Below are 16,043 nucleotides of genomic sequence, written 5' to 3' on the forward strand. Positions count from 1 at the left end.
GGGAGTGTCATGGTCTGGGGCTGTATGAGTGCTGCCGGCACTGGGGAGCTACAGTTCATTGAGGGAACCATGAATGCTAACATGTACTGTGACATACTGAAGCAGAGGATAATCCCCTCCCTTTGGAGACTGAGCCGCAGGGCAGTATTTCAACATGATAATGACCCCAAACACACCTCCAAGACGACCACTGCCTTGCTAAAGAAGTTGAGGGTAAAGGTGATGGACTGGCCACACATTTCTCAAGACCTAAACCCTATTGAGCATCTGTGAGGCATCCTCAAATGGAAGGTGGAGGAGCAGAAGATCTCTAACATCTACCAGCTCTGTGATGTCGTCATGGAGGAGTGGAAGAGGACTCCAGTGGCAACCTATGAAGCTCTGGTGAACTCCATGCCAAGAGGGTTAAGGTAGTGCTGGAAAATAATGGTGGCCACACAAAATATTGACACTTTGGGCACAATTTGGACATTTTCACTTAGGGGTGTACTCACTTTTGTTGCCAGCGGTCTAGACATCAATTGCTGTGTGTTGAGTTATTTTGAGGGGACAGCTAATTCATATTGTTATATGTGCTGTACACTCACTACTTTACATTGTAGCAAAGTGTCATGTCTCCAGTGTTGTCACATAAAAAGATATAATAAAATATTTACAAAAATGTGAGATTTTTTTGTGAGATACTTTACATGAGGACAGTTGACAATCTTGGCTAAAATATGGTACTTTGCCCCTTGCACTGTTCAGTATTTAAGCCTGTTTACCCTCTTTCCTTACAATGGGAGAGCAGCATATAACTGTAAGCAATCTAGAGTCTGAGACCCTGATATTATGCTTGTGACCATCCCATGTTATATTCTGCTGACAAGGCAGTTTACAAAAGGTAGAACAGGAGAAACTCCTATTGGATTATTGGGAGCAAAACATGTCTTGGTTTAGACCTGCTTAGTTAAAGTAGTTGTAAACTCTTTCCTATACTCAATGAAGTGACTGGCCTCAGGTGATATACAGAGGAGAAACAAATCTTCCTATATAAGTTGTACCTGTTTATCTGCAGCTATTTGTCCTGCACGTCCTCGTAAAACTCATAGATGAAGGATGTTCACAAACTCACAAAGCAGTGGGCAGGGAGCTACGGTTACACACTGTACAAGAGCTCTAGAGGGAATAAACACCCCCCCCCCCTTCTCACAGGAACAGAGCTAAGGCTGTCAATCACAGGCTGTGTGCCGGAGCTCCCTCCTCTGTCACCATTTGAGTTCTTGATGTCAGAAAAACTTGCTAGAAGTGACAGAGGAACTAGAAAGCACAGAGAAATGACAGTACTTTGTAAAGAGGCAAGTAAGCACTATAGAAATATGTGCTTTGCTCAAATTTCATGTCTGAAGTTTACAAACCACTTTAAGAAGGAAGAAGGACCGTACAGTATGTCGACTTTTTTTTCATCATGTATCAGACGATTAGAGACTTGTGGACCACATCATGAGTACATGCCTTTCATAAAGAGTGTTAAATAACAGGAATGATATGTACATTATTGATAGATCGAAATCCTTTCCATTTTTCCAAGACTTAAAGGGGTTTTAAAGGCTAAAGGTTTCTTACCTTTCATGTTCATCTCCACCCAGCCCTATCTCGAACCAGTGCTGTGCCCAAGAGCAGCAGCGCTGCTATCTTTCTCTCTCCTCATAGGACTCAGTGAGGACAGGGGGAGCCATTGGCTCCAGCTGCTTTCAGTCAACTCTTGAGATGAGGGAGCAGGGGCTGAGTTGTATTGTGTATATCAAGACACACAGCCCGCAAGTTCCTGCTACCCAAAGTGTGAATGGGGCCTTATAATCATCCCAATGAGCTGTTTCAGATGCACTCCTTTGCCCAAAATGTGCAACCAAGCACACCAAACAGCACAGTTAACCCTGTGCAAAAGTTGGCCTTTGTTCAAAAGTATGCTCTAATCTTCATCTCTTACCATTCTCGCTGGCTTTTGATTTACATCTACTGTCCTGTAGAAAACAGTGACTGTGACAGGATAAGCACTGGACACAGAAATAAATACACATCGCATATTTTAACCTATCCTTTCTGTACTCAAATGTTTTGCCAGATCTGGGCTTAACTAAGCAGAAAAGAAAGTATGCTTTGCAATTTTTGAACTTACCAAGTCACAGTCACCAAGGTCCAGTTCTTCAAGCGTTGAGTTGATTTGTAGCATTGCAGCAAAAAACATAGCTCCTTTGTTTCCTATTTTGTTGCCCGTCATCCTTAGGCTTCTTAGAGTATCATTCCTCTATAAAGAAAAGTAAGCAAAAATGAAGACAATCAGTAGAAGGGCTTGTTGGAGCTGGCAGACCCATCATGGATAGGGAAAAGAGTGCTCTAAAGTCTGTACAAAGTTAACTGCTTAAAGTGCTTAAATTTATAATTTTTAGCTTCCGTTATTAAATAGGTTAGGTTAAATATACTACATTTGCAATAAATAGCCCCTTGCACAGGGGGGCAGCTCCGTTGGAGTACACCTGCTCAACCGGGAATCTGTCCGCTGGCCCCCGCTGAGCAGGAAGATACTTATGCAGAGGGGACACAGACAGCCTGCTCTCCTCTAAGGGGCAGTTGGATGTAAACTGACCGCCTGCCCATTTACACCCAATGGCCATCCAATTCAATCCACTAGACGTCCGTCTGTTTTTAGTGAATCGGTTTGGATGTTGGGGGGGGTGTAGGCCCCATTTACATGGATGGACAGACCAATCCAACAGCCGTAGAGGACAGTGGGCTGTGTCCGTGTCTGCTCTGCGTCAGTGGAGCAGACACAGACCTGTCATGCACCTGCTCAGCAGGGATCAGCGAAGAGATCCCCTGCTGAGCAGACGGATCCACTGGCAGGCCCTGCCAGTGTGAATGGGGCTATAAACAGCACATGTCCTTTTACACCCGCCGCTCCATTAACCACTTTAGGACCGGAGGATTTTCCTGCTTTACGTCCAGGCCACTTTTTGAAACTTGGCACTGTGCGAATTTAACAATTGCGCGGTCATGCAACGCCGTACCCAAACGAAATTTACGTCCTTTTTTTCCCACAAACAGAGCTTTCTTTTAGTGGTATTTGATCACCTTTGCGCTTTTCATTTTTTGCGATATTAATAAAAAAAGAGCGACAATTTTGAGAAAATAACAATATTTTTCTACTTTGACAGTTAAAAAATATCCAATATATGCATTACTTTAACGGACAATTGCGCGGCCGTGGGGCGCTGTACCCAAATTGATGCCCTTTTTTTCCCCACAAATAGAGCTTTCTTTCGGTGGTATTTGATCACCTGTGCGATTTTTACTTTTTGCGCTATAAACAAAAAAAGAGCGACAATTTTGAAAAAATAACAATATTTTTCAAATTTTTTTATATGAAATTCCCCCAAAAAAATGTAAAAATCAAAATTTTTTAACATTTTAGGCCAATTTGTTTTCTGCTACATATGTTTGGTAAAATAAAATCGCAATAAGCGTATTTTGATTGGTTTGCGCAAAAGTTATCGCAGCTACTAACTACGGGAAATTGATGTAATTTTTATTGTTTTTTTTTACTAGTAATGGCAGAGATCTGGCAGCGATCTGCGATTTTTTTTGCGGGACTGCGACATTGCGGCAGACAGATCGGACCCCTAACTGACATTCTTGACACTTTTGGGGGTACCAGTGACATTACTACAGTAATCAGTGCTATACATATGCACTGTTACTGTAATAATGACACTGGCAGGGAAGGGTTTATTGGTGATCAAGGGGTTAATGTATGCCTGGTGCTTACTGACGTGTGTGGGGGGAGGGGACTGTGTGACACAGGCACAGATAGCATGTTCAGCTATGCTGAATCCTGTAATCTGTCCCTGCCTGTCACAGAGGAGATCCACCCGCTTTGTTTACACAAGCGGGTGGATCTCCTCACTCGATCCCCGACGATCGGGGAAGAGCGGCGGTGATCACCGCCTCTCCGCCCCTGGCTCGACTCCCACTGTGTCTGAATACAGCGGGAGCGAGCCTCCGGCATCGCGCGGCACCGCCCACAAGGGGAGGAGTCCAGCGACGTAGGTCTACGTCGCTGGACGATAACGAGCCACTTTGCCGCAGTACGCTCAATGTGAGCGGTCGGCAAGTGGTTAAGGACAATTGAGGGTCCAGTTGGGTCCGTTTAAAAATCTGACAGGCGGACCCGATCAGTCAGCTCCTGTGAAAGGGGCCTAACTATATAAAAAAACATCCTGATTTAAAGGAATTGAAATGATGTCACCCTTCATATTATATCAAACTAAGTGGCTGCTCAATTTACCTTGAGCAGAACAGGAGGAGATCCTACAGTTTCATGGAGGAGTTTATTCCTGGTTCCAAATGAGCCATTCATAAAGTAATGAAGCCAGAAGATTAGCATGGCAGCCATGCCCCTGTCAGTTTTAGATGGAGATCAGCCACAACAAATATAAAACAGTTGCAAAGTTTTTATTTTTCTAGTTATATTTCCTAATGTGCCATTTCTAATAAGTATTTCAGTATTTCAACAATCTATTACTATAAAACAGCATATATGTTACTTACATGCAAGGCTTTTGCAATTAGTTCTGCTCCATCTGTTTCAATGTCATTTCCCATAAGATTTAAATGAATTAGGGAACCTCCTTCCTAAAAGTATATAATATTGAAATGCATATACTATTGTTATATGTATCTCAAATAATAATTTGAGATTATTTCAATACACACCTGAAGGAAGTTTTCAACATGTACTGCGCCTTTGTCAGTCAAATTGTTGAACCTCAAGTCAAGACCTGAAAAACATAATCAAGTACCTTTTATAATTATTATTATTATTATACAGGATTTATTTAGCTCCAACAGTTTGCTCAGCGCTTTACAATACAAAGGAGACAGTACAGTAACTACACAATTCAATACAAGAGGATTAAGAGGGCCCTGGGAGCTTGTAATTTAATAGGGAGGGGCAAGTGGAAGAAAATATAATATCTGTGATCTGTGAGGGATGAGCTTATGAGAAAAATAAAAGATTCAATTGTTAGCTGAAGGCAAGATAGGCTTCCTTGAACACAAGAGTTTTCAGGCATCACCTAAAGGTGGACAGATTAGGAAATAGCTGAACAGATTGGGGTGAAGAGTTCCAGAGGATGGGAAGGGCTTTTTGAGAAGTCCTGGAGATGAGCATGGGAGGAGGACACAAGGGAGCTAAAAAGCGGTAGGTCTTGGAAGGAGCAGAGAGGACAATTTGGGTGGCATACTGAGACAAGATTGGTGATGTAGCTTGGAGCAGAGTTATAAATGGCATTGTACTGTATGTAGTTAGTAGTTTGAATTTTGTTCGTTGGGCAATCAGAAGCCAGTGGAGGGATTGGCAGTGGGTTAGAGGATACTAAGTGGTTAGTAAAGGTGAATGAGTCTGGCAGCAGACTTCATGATAGACTGAAGGGGGGATAGCCTTCATAGAGGTGGGTCTGTGAGGTGGAAGTTACAATAGTCTAGGGAGTAGATGAGTTGCTTAGTGGTTTCATTGGTTAACCACTTAAGCCTCGGAAGATTTTACCCCCTTCCTGACCAGGGGGTATTTTGCGATTCGGCACTGCGTGACTTTAACGGACAATTGCGCGGTCGTGCGATGCTGTATCTAAACAAATTTGGCGTCCTTTTTTTCCCACAAACAGAGCTTTCTTTTGGTGGTATTTGATCACCTGTGCGATTTTTTGATCATGCGCTATAAACAAAAAAAGAGCGTCAATTTTGCAAAAATAGCAATATTTTTCACATTTTTTTATATGAAATTCCCCCCCAAAAAAATGTAAAAATCAAAATTTTTAACATTTTCGGCCAATTTGTTTTATGCTACCTATGTTTGGTAAAAAAAATCGCAAAAAACGTATTTTGATTGGTTTGCGCAAAAGTTATCGCGTTTACTAACAAAGGGAAAAATTTTTGTCATTTTTGTTGTTTTTTTTTTTTAACGCGTAATGGCGGCGATCTGCAATTTTTTTTGCGGTACTGCGACATTGCAGCGGACAGATCGGACCCTTGACTGACATTTTTGCCACTTTTGGGGTTACCAGTGACATTTCTACAGTAATCAGTGCTATACATATGCACTGTTACTGTAAAAATACACTGGCAGTGAAGGGGTTAACTTTTTTTTTTAAAGGGAGGGGCTATGTGTGTCCCTAGGGGCGTGCTTTCTACTGTGATTGGCTGTGGCTTCAGATGTATGAAGAGTGATCAACGGTTCTACATAGTAGAACCGTATGATCATCCTTCATACACAGGGGAGAATGACAGGCAGCTTGTTTACACAAGCCGCCTGACTTTCTCCCTCTCCCCCGCCGATCGCAGAGTGACCGGCGGACATCGGGTCCGCCGATCGCAGAGTGACCGGCGGACATCGGGTCCGCCGGTCACACGCGCGGGGGGGTCCGTGACCACGCGGGAGCGCGCCTCCGGCGGCGCGCGCTCGCTCCCTAGACCCTCACAAGCTAGTGACATAGCCCTACGTCACTTTGCCTGTGAGGGGCTGACCGCCGACGTAGATAGTCGTGCGGCGGTCGGCAAGTGGTTAAAAAGGAGTGTATTGTGCAGATGTTATAATATCCTTTTTCCTTCCATGCACTGCAAATAATAAAAATGATAGAGTGTAGTATACCATTGTAGCATCATTCAGATATTCCTAGCCTCAGTGAAAGCATTTCACTTTGTCTTATTGTCCGATTTCCCTAGAATGGGTTATCCAGCTAAAAATGTCACTTCTGTTATTATCTGCTCCTTTCGAGTGAACTACCCCATCATAAGCAGGCCCCTTTACCTTGCTTAAATTTGCTAAACTTATTTCTGATCCTGAAAATATTACAATGCTTTTAAAGTGCCAACACATCCGAGTGTTGGTGCAGCAATTTAATTTTGCAGGTGGAGTTTCCATATCCCATTAAAACACAAGGTGCTTACAGGGTGACTGAGAGCCTGACACCTAGAAATTCTGGAAACCTGACAGCACCTGCCAGATAAGGGGAATTCATTTGGAAAAGAATTAAAGTGAACCTGACACTTTGACTATCGCAGATTCTGGTAATAGCGCACCTCCTTTACAAACCAATACTTTTTTTTTTACTTACCTTCCCTGTGTTCCCCCACCACCCTGTTCATCTGCCAAAAACCTGATTAGAAATCCCTGTGTAACCTTTGTGTTGGAGGCAACATAATGCTAAGGACCTTCCCCTGTACTCAGCCATGATGATTTGCTGTTCAGGCAAGGAGCACTGCTTTTGGGAAGGAACAGGAAAAAGTAATGTTTCCTTTAAACTAGAAGTACCATATATAGGGCTTTAGCTGGTAAATAGGGCAACGGTGGAGCAGTTAAGATTTTACAATGGATGGGATGGGATAATGCTCTGCATTTGCAATAGGACTGGTTTATTTTAATACAGATATATGCAGGTAGTGGAAAGAGAGAATGAGATGAGTATTAAGTGTGGCCGTGACAAAAACTACCACCCTTGGCAGTTTATTTCTTACAGATCCTGTTTTTTTTTTTACATGAGTTTGGTAAAACAATTCTAACCTAGTCTTGTAGTTACTGAATTATAAGAATTTCACTAACATAGTAGATTGCATAAAACCAAAACCTACCTGTTATAAAGCTGTTCTGTCTCAGAACATAGGAAAGAACTAGGAAATCTTCATCCGTAACTCTCCTTCCTGCCACCAGACGATTATTTCCACACAATTTTAAAGTAGTCGTATATTGTCTAGAAGAAAAGATGAGACAATTCCTAAACAGCATGAAAATAGAAAACCCTAATATAAAAAAAAAAGTAATAAAAATATTTTTTGATATTTTTTAATATGTACATTGGGGTCCATACATGTTGGCTGCATGCTTCTTTGGGTCAGCAACTCACTAGGTAGTGTAGCCATACTACATATGGAAAGAGAGCCTGCAGCAAGAAAAAGAACCCGGCAATGGCAGCTGCTATATTTCAGTTATCACAGGTTTCTGATGAAATAGTGAAAAGTAAAAAATAAATGAAACATTTAAAGAGGTTTTCATGACTGTAAATGTGTGGGGCCTTTTTTTTTTATTTTCATGGATAACGGTCCTCTCTTTTGATAATAATATAATAGTGCAGCGCAAAAAATAAAAAATTATATTCAATACAAAACGGATAATTGAGAGTCCAAAATCGAAGGAGAAAGGAAATAAAATATATGTATCAGTCCTTAATCCAAGAACCCATATGATAGGGAGTGTCAGAGAAAGAGTTAATCCAACTTCAAACCCGTGGGAAAAACAGAAACTGCTTACCGGACAGATTTGACCACTAAGTTATATATATCAAATACAGCACAGGGAAAGATAATGGTCTCCCCAGAACCATACACTCAGTATCACATCTTACCAATTGGTGGCGCTGGAGGTGACTTTTGATAGGCTGCGTTTTTATAAAGTCTCATATCTTTCTCCCGAAATAAAGTGATCCAGTGTGGTTTCAGAGTGTGACACCATACTTAGAATACTGCCAGCTGATATGCACATACTGAGTCCAAGTCAGTAACGCACCAAGTAGGAAGTGGTTAGCACTTCCACCTAACAGCACTAGGGTTACTGGTTCAAATCTCAGCCACGACACTACCAGCTCAGACTTTGCATGTCCTCCCTGTGCTTGGGTGGGTTTCCTTCCTCACCCCAAAGACATTCTGGTAGATTAATTGGATCCTGTCTAAATTGGCCCAAGTGTATAAATGTGAGTTGGGGACCTTAGATTGTAAGCTCCACGAGGGCAGGGACTGATGTGAATGTACAGTACAATATATATGTAAAGCGCTGTATAAGTACCTGTTAGAAAAATAAATAAAAAATGGCAGTAAAAGCACTGGAGCCTGGGCTTTTAAAAACAGGTCAGCCATATTTGTATCCCAACAGATGTTGTCTGAATTAAGGCAGGTGGGTAAGGCCACATTCTTCATGTCTAGTAATAGCATGGTAATATGAGTCATGGATGAACCCTTTTAAACAATGCAGACTCCCTTTAGAAATGCCAATTAACATAATGCAATCATATGTTACTTACTCAGACTGCTCCAGCTGTAGTAGCATTTCCTCAATAAAAGGGTTAACAGGTTGGTTAAGTTGCATACATGCTGCACTGTACTGCATGCTCAGGCCGGTTGCCATGACTGAAAAAGAAAAAAGTAACACTAAAATTTAAATTACAAGTTTAATGAATCAACGTTTTTAACTAGCAAAGCACTAAGACCTCATTCACAAGTGTGGCCAGAGGGCAGTAAAAAAGGCGTGGTTTGACCATGCCCTGCTCGCCCACCTAAAAGATGACATGCATCTGCTCATTGCTGTACACATGCCACAGACACAATTCTTTTCTTCACGGCCATGGAAACATTTATACCGCCTGTTGAATTTGGCGGGCAGCAGATTTGCCAAATGCAGCTCATTCAAGTGAAAAGAGCTGCTTCACAACCACAAGTCACAGGATTGGCCAGTGGTTTAAATCCCTATTTGGCTTAAAAAAAGGCTATTCGGGAGCCAACAGTAACACCTCCTGAATGTCTGGCATTTTCTGCTCTACCGTACTCTGAAAAGCGATCCACCAGCTACATACAGTTGCAAAATGATGGAACTAAAAATATGAACATTACATACATCAATAAATATATATTTTCATAGGGCCTAAAAATATTATTACTTGCCATTTTATTAATGGGAAGTACTTGCTATGATATGTTTGCTTGTCTGTGCTAGACAGTTTTATTGTAGCCACCCTCTACTTTAGTGGGTGTCTAAATGTATTTCTTCTAGGTGATAACTAACCTGGGACGTTGTGTCTCTTATGTTTCAAAGTTGCTGCAGTACCCTACTGTTATCACCAGGTATCACTAATGCCTAGGGGTATAGTTATGGGGCTCGGAAAGTATTTTTCTATTGAGCCTTAATGTCCCTTCTGGCTCCCACTAATAGTTTTGTGCAGTGGTGCATGCTGGGGGAAGTTATAAAAGCTCAGGGAGTGGCCTGGCAAGCTCTCTCTCCCCCAGGCCTCAGCCTGGGGAGGATGTGTTGGGAATTTGTGCTGTATAGACCCTAACACTATGGCTAAGGTTATGGGGCTCGGCAAATCTTTTGCTATTTTCCATTAAGGTTATAAAAGCTCAGGGAGTGGCCTGGCAAGCCTGGGGAGGATGTGTTCAGAGTTTGTGCTTTGTAGGCTTTAGCACTAGGGCCTAACACATGTTTAGTTGAGTGGCCCTGCCTCATCAAGGAGGGTGCATTTTGATGTAGAAGAGCCCAATGAAGGCTTGTGTCATGTACCTGGGTGTTCTTGAACCGGGAGGTTCCCAGTTTCACAGCCTGCAGCCTTGCCTGTTGTGCCACAGGAAGCTCTGCTTTGCCTTGGACTCACTAGCCCCACCTGCTGCCAGCTGTGAACAATGTACAATTTAACCAGCCCATAAATAGCAGCACTTCCTGTTACTCAATGCCCGTTTGTTTGGATTATCTCCCTGGGTGTGCTGTATGCTCTTTTACTGATTATCGTATATATGAACTTTTGCCTGAATTCTTGACTTCTCTTCAGCCTTTCAATTCCGTACTTCACCTCCAGCTTGTGTATGACCTCTGCCTGCCTGACCATTCTTTGGATTTCGTTTGTATACTGCTCTGCCCAAGTTGGTACGGCCTGATCTCTCTGACTACGTTATCGCCTGAATCCTCAGCACTCAAGCTCCACTTCAGACTTTACCTCACAGGTATCTAACAGCCTGCTGGAGGGGTAATGCTTGCTGCCCTCAGAGAGTTCAGGCCCTTCTTTAGCCCAATGGATCTCTGCTGGGGGGACCAGAGTGTCTGCTTTCAGAAACCAGCCACTGTTTTAAAGCCATGGAGTCTGGAAGCTGGGTTGCTATGGGAGAACCTAACCTGACCCTCTGTCTCTGTAAACTGAAGCAATAAAACTTCAAAACCATAAAGTGACTGACGTCCTTCCTTGTTGAGTAATGCTCCCCACTGTGGCTGTGGATCCACCCTGACATAAATGCTAACCTTCTACCGTCTGGAGGTGACACCACTCTCTCTCCTCCATGCAAGAGGAGCGCTACATTATATTTGCATGTTCACCAGTGGACTTTGAGTCAGTTCATTTTTGCCAAATATTTTGCTGATAATGCCACCATAACTTAAGTGTAACCTATTATTTGGATAACAGAGCACATTCCTGTGTGGGGTAATTGTTGTTTTTTTTTTTTTTGGGTTGGCAATGTCAGAATGTCATCTGTTTTTAGCATTCTAATGTTTATGGGACAGCGACCAGACAGGTTTTAATGCCTTAATAGAGCGCTTTTGTTTACTACCCACTTCCCTCTTCTAACCCACTGGAGATGACTGCAGCATTCAGTCTTGCCATCTGTAAATCAAAAATTAGTTTGAAAGGCCGTAAAGCAGAACTAAAGTCTACATTAAAAAAAAAAAAAATGTGAGCAGATGGGCTCTTTATTTCAAACGAGACATGCAATATCTCTTCTGCAAAAATATTAATCTAACTGCCTGTCCTTTTGAAAATGTACACTGAGCTGCGCTTGGGCAGGTCACTTTACATTCCAGCACAGTGCCTATGTGCCAGGATGACTAAACCCCTGTACACGAGTTGTTTAATCAAGATGGGAGAAAACTGACACCTGAAAAAAGCTGGGGAAATGATGCTGGCAATGGCAATGGATCTTGTGGGTATGGAACCATTGGAATAAAGGTAAGTATAGCAAACTTTATTTCTATTTTAAAATTTCATCCAGGACTGCTATTTAAATGGAATACAAACACTGGAAAATGCTGAGCCACTTGGCTCATAAGCTCACTCACTCAACTTCACCACTCTGCACCTCTTACCAGTCTTTCCTGGATACTTGGCTCTCTAGCCTTTGGTCGCAGTGCCCTGCTGCACAGCCCACCTCTGGCCTAACGATTGGGGTTCTCCTGACCCCTGGATAAGAGTCAACTTGACTGCTGGAATGAGACCTGCTGTCTACTGGCTACTGGCTGGGGCCCTCTAACCCGACAGTGGGGACCCTCTGTCTTTTGGCTTCTGGCTGGGCTCCTCTCACCCCTCGAAAGAGACCCTCTGTCTTTTGGCTGGGGCCCCCTGAGCCCTGGGTAAGACCTTCCGTCTCCCACACTGGGAACAGTCTCCAAACTGGAAGCTCTAAACTATCCTCAGACCTGAGTATACAGTATAATGACCCTGCACACCTGTCTAGTCAGCCAGGTTGCAGGGGTCTAGCAAAACCCAGACACAGGATTGAATGTTCCAATCCAGAACTACAGAAGCTGGAGAAAGACAAAAACTCAGCTTTCTCTGTTCACAAATGATAGTCCTGATCCTCACATGAACCCTAATGTGAATCCTGTGTCACATTCTCTTCCATTTTCACAGTGACAGGGTCCCCCTCTGTCACAATATACCTACCTCTATGCAGCTGTTCCACATTGACTCTTAAGATTGAGAACTGAGTGATCACATGACCACTGATCACCTCATTTCTCGATCTGCTCCCTAGCAGAGAACAGTGACTGTCAGTCACTGCTCTCTGCTCCGCTCCTGCAGCGCTCACTGGAGCACTGTGAAGGGAAGGGGGCTGGCCCAGCTGTCTCTGGCTCTCAGCCGTGCACTGAGAGGTGAAGCAAGTTGTCAATCAAGCAGCTGGGTGGATCTCAACAAAATTGTCAGGATCTTTCCACATCCAGGAGCAGCTTCACCTGGCGCTATAGCCCGCTGTCAGCTGATTCTGGGTTACAGGAGAGAAAAAGTAAGCACACTCCTGAGACCCACAAGAGAAGTATGGGCAAACAAGCTTTGGCCATACTTCTCTTTTAAACTGGTTTTATTACAATAGGTACAATTTTTCCTTAATGAATACTGAAAAATAGAACTTTAAATGTTGTCAATTTTTTCCATTCTGCGCTTTCAAATCTTCTCATCTCTATGGTCAAAAATGAATTTCTTTTTGATTTCACAAACCATAAAAAAACAAAAAACAAATGAACATTTCTAAAATAAAAATTTCAACAAAATTCTACACGTGTATAATCATCTTAACACACACGCATCCATATTATTTATTTGACCAAGTAGCAGAGCAGATTACATTGCAAACAAATTCAGTGCCCAAAACTGAGCACCGCAGCAACAGCGAAAAGAAGCAATCAATTTTGACCAAGATATGATCATTGTTATATGAATAAAGCCGGCACACGAAAAGTCTTCTTCCAAGTAAAATGCTTTATTCCAACAAGGATTGCGGTGACAACATGACAAATTCTGACGCATTTCGGCTTTACGCCTTCCTCATAGCATCATGATGCTATGAGGAAGGCGTAAAGCCGAAACACGTCAGAATTTGTCATGTTGTCACTGCTATCCATGTTGGAATAAAGCATTTTACTTGGAAGAAGACTTTTCGTGTGCCGGCTTTATTCATATAACATTTGGTTTGGACGTTCAGCCTGAGCACCGACACTTAGCTCTTTATCTTCCCACAGTGCGGTGGAGCTAGGGTGAGTTACTGTTTAAGATATGATCATTGGTTGGTCCGTAAATGTATTAAATGCATTGATCATTTATTTTGTAAAGTCTGTGTGGAATGCCAGAGAATCAATCATAGGTACGGATCAACTACGCAAAGAAATCTTGATCATAATCCGTTCAACTGATATAGAAGATTGACCGACAATGAGGACAGTATCCATGTACAGAATATTGAGCTCCTTTTTAAATGTTTGGATTTAGATTGATCATAAATTACACCATTTATGGAGAGTATTGGCGCTACTTTTGTATCTTGATTCAGGCAGGTTAGTACATTTTTTGAAGCAACTGAAAGCAGAAAAACAAAGCAATAAATGATGTAACAGATAATAGATTTCTCCATTGGCTGCAAAAATACTAAAGCTCCAAAATGCTTGGAAAACGCTGTACAAAAGCTTTCAAAAACATGCATACAAGCGAGCAACAAAACGCATGAAAAAACTGACAAAAATGTTATGCTTAGGTGTGAATGCAGCCCTATACTAGGAGAACATGAGACTCTGCATAGACAACATCTGTCTTATTATCCTAATGTAACGTGAAAGTAAATGAGCATAATATCACAAACATTATAAAGTGCAGAAAACTTGCACAACAGAATATAAGAAATGCCCAACAAATGGCTGCTTATGGTTTCTTTTAAGGCAGAAGACATGACATACATAGAAGTGTTACCTGTAGTTACAGGCAGCGAGTCTGGTCCTGTGAGTCAGGTCATGTTGTTGTCCCTGGTTGTCATAGTCACCCCCCCTCCTCCTCCTCCTCCTCCCTGAATGTCTCCTGGCTGCTGTAGTTTCTGCTTGAAGACATAGAGGAGAAAGCAGTCGGTGGACTGGGGGAGCCACAGCAACACAGACTGGTGAGATGGGGAGCTGGCATTGGGCATAGTCTGATTTATTGTCACTGCCACTAGAACCAGGCAGAGGACAGGGGGGCCTGTGTAGCTCCAGTTACCTCTTTGTACTGACTGCATAAAAACTTTCCCTGCGGTCTATATGCTTTCCCTCTGATAATTAAAAGCTCAAGATTCCACAAACTTTGAGCTTTCCTTAGGCAGGCCATACACAGTGCCAATTTCTTTCCCGCAACCATGTGTTGCAGGAAATTTGCATGTTTCCCCCAACAACACAGAAAGTGGTAACAAGGGAATCCCTCCTGTCGGGCCAATGTCTGCTCCTGGTGGGGGAAGACAGTGATATATGCTATAGCCACTAGCGATAATCGCAAGAGAATCCTGCAGGCTCATTGTTCCCTAAATTGATAAACTTGGTACATTCAACCTGCCCATACACGGTTCAAATAAAGTGACACTTAGCGCCGGTTCACACTGATCCGACTTGGACCGCGACTTGTCAGGCTGACAAGTCGCGATCCGTCGCACTCCCATTGTTCGGTACAGGAACCGTTCTAATAGCAGCGACACAAGTCGCTCCGACTTAGAAAAAGGGTCCTGTACTACTTCGGGGCGACCTCGGAGCGACTTGCATAGACATTCATTTTATGAAGTCCGTGTAAGTCGCGCCGAAGTTGCAGTGCACGCGACTTCACAGGTCGCCCCCGAAGTCGTGCTGCTGCAGTGTGAACCGGCACTTAAAGTGACACTAAACAATCTCCCATTTCACCAAGAATAATCCAAACCCATCCACCAATTAATTGCCCTGTAACCTGTATTTCATGAAGTTGTTTCTTACTGTGTTTTTCTGCCTCCTGGTAACATCCTCTAAAAGCTCCTGAAACTCTCCTTTCCCCTGTATTCTGTTTGTAAAGAGTTTGTAAAGAGTACAAGTAAAGTTTGTAAAGTGTACCTTAAAGAGTACACATTATTTTGCAATCATGTCCCCTTCTCTAGGTACAGTATGTTACAAATCCCATAGTCCATTTTAGGAGCAAGCAGGAGAGGGTGACTACATTCCTACATGCAGTGGGATCATGGAGAACAAGCATAGCCACCCTCTAACAGAAAGTCAGATCACAGCAACAACAAAAAAAAAGAAATTTTGAGATTTGAAAGAAGGTGAGAGCAAAAGAGCAATAGAAGGGTCTTTTTTTTTTTAATTTAAAATATGTACTTGAATAGAATATGTTTTATTGTATTATCTTATTCTAGTGTCACTTTAATTTTTACATCTGTTCTGTTCTTAGGTGAGTGGGGGGTCAAGCAGGACATTCTTTCATTGTATTTAAAGTAGAACTAAAGAAAAAAAACATTTTTTTCATTTTGGATAGAGTAAGTGAGAGTTAGCCAATCAGGAGAGAGAGGGGCGGGGCCAAATGGCAGCTCTGTGTCTGAATGGACACACGGAGCTGCAGCTTGGCTCGGGTGCCCCCATGGCAAGCTGCTTGCTGTGGTGGAACTCGATAGGAGGGAGGGGCCAGGAGCAGCAATGAGGGAACGGAGAAGAGGAGGATCTGGGCTGC

At 42.7% G+C, this 16,043-nt stretch overlaps 2 protein-coding genes across 3 annotated transcripts in view; one reads left to right on the plus strand and one right to left on the minus strand.

The window, feature by feature from the left end:
* The window catches only part of LRRC34 (leucine rich repeat containing 34), a 33,463-nt gene extending 19,113 nt beyond the window's left edge, over positions 1-14,350 (minus strand). Inside the window, exons 1-6 of the mRNA XM_082249197.1 lie at positions 14,301-14,350; positions 9,108-9,213; positions 7,666-7,784; positions 4,753-4,817; positions 4,588-4,671; positions 2,159-2,287 (exon numbers count right to left, since the gene is read on the minus strand). Coding sequence (XP_082105323.1) covers positions 2,159-2,287; positions 4,588-4,671; positions 4,753-4,817; positions 7,666-7,784; positions 9,108-9,211 — 501 coding nt within the window. The 5' untranslated portion in view covers positions 9,212-9,213; positions 14,301-14,350. The remainder of the gene's footprint in view (positions 1-2,158; positions 2,288-4,587; positions 4,672-4,752; positions 4,818-7,665; positions 7,785-9,107; positions 9,214-14,300) is intronic.
* A 57-nt stretch (positions 14,351-14,407) lies between these two features.
* The window catches only part of LRRIQ4 (leucine rich repeats and IQ motif containing 4), a 31,706-nt gene continuing 30,070 nt past the window's right edge, over positions 14,408-16,043 (plus strand). The window contains exon 1 of one of the 2 annotated variants that reach the window (XM_082249194.1): positions 14,408-14,484. The gene's annotated coding sequence lies outside the window, so the exon portion shown is untranslated. The remainder of the gene's footprint in view (positions 14,485-16,043) is intronic. The other variant, XM_082249195.1, reaches the window with a different exon arrangement.

Source organism: Pelophylax lessonae (assembly GCF_965119305.1).
Source record: "Pelophylax lessonae genome assembly, chromosome: 3".
Taxonomy (NCBI): domain Eukaryota; kingdom Metazoa; phylum Chordata; class Amphibia; order Anura; family Ranidae; genus Pelophylax; species Pelophylax lessonae.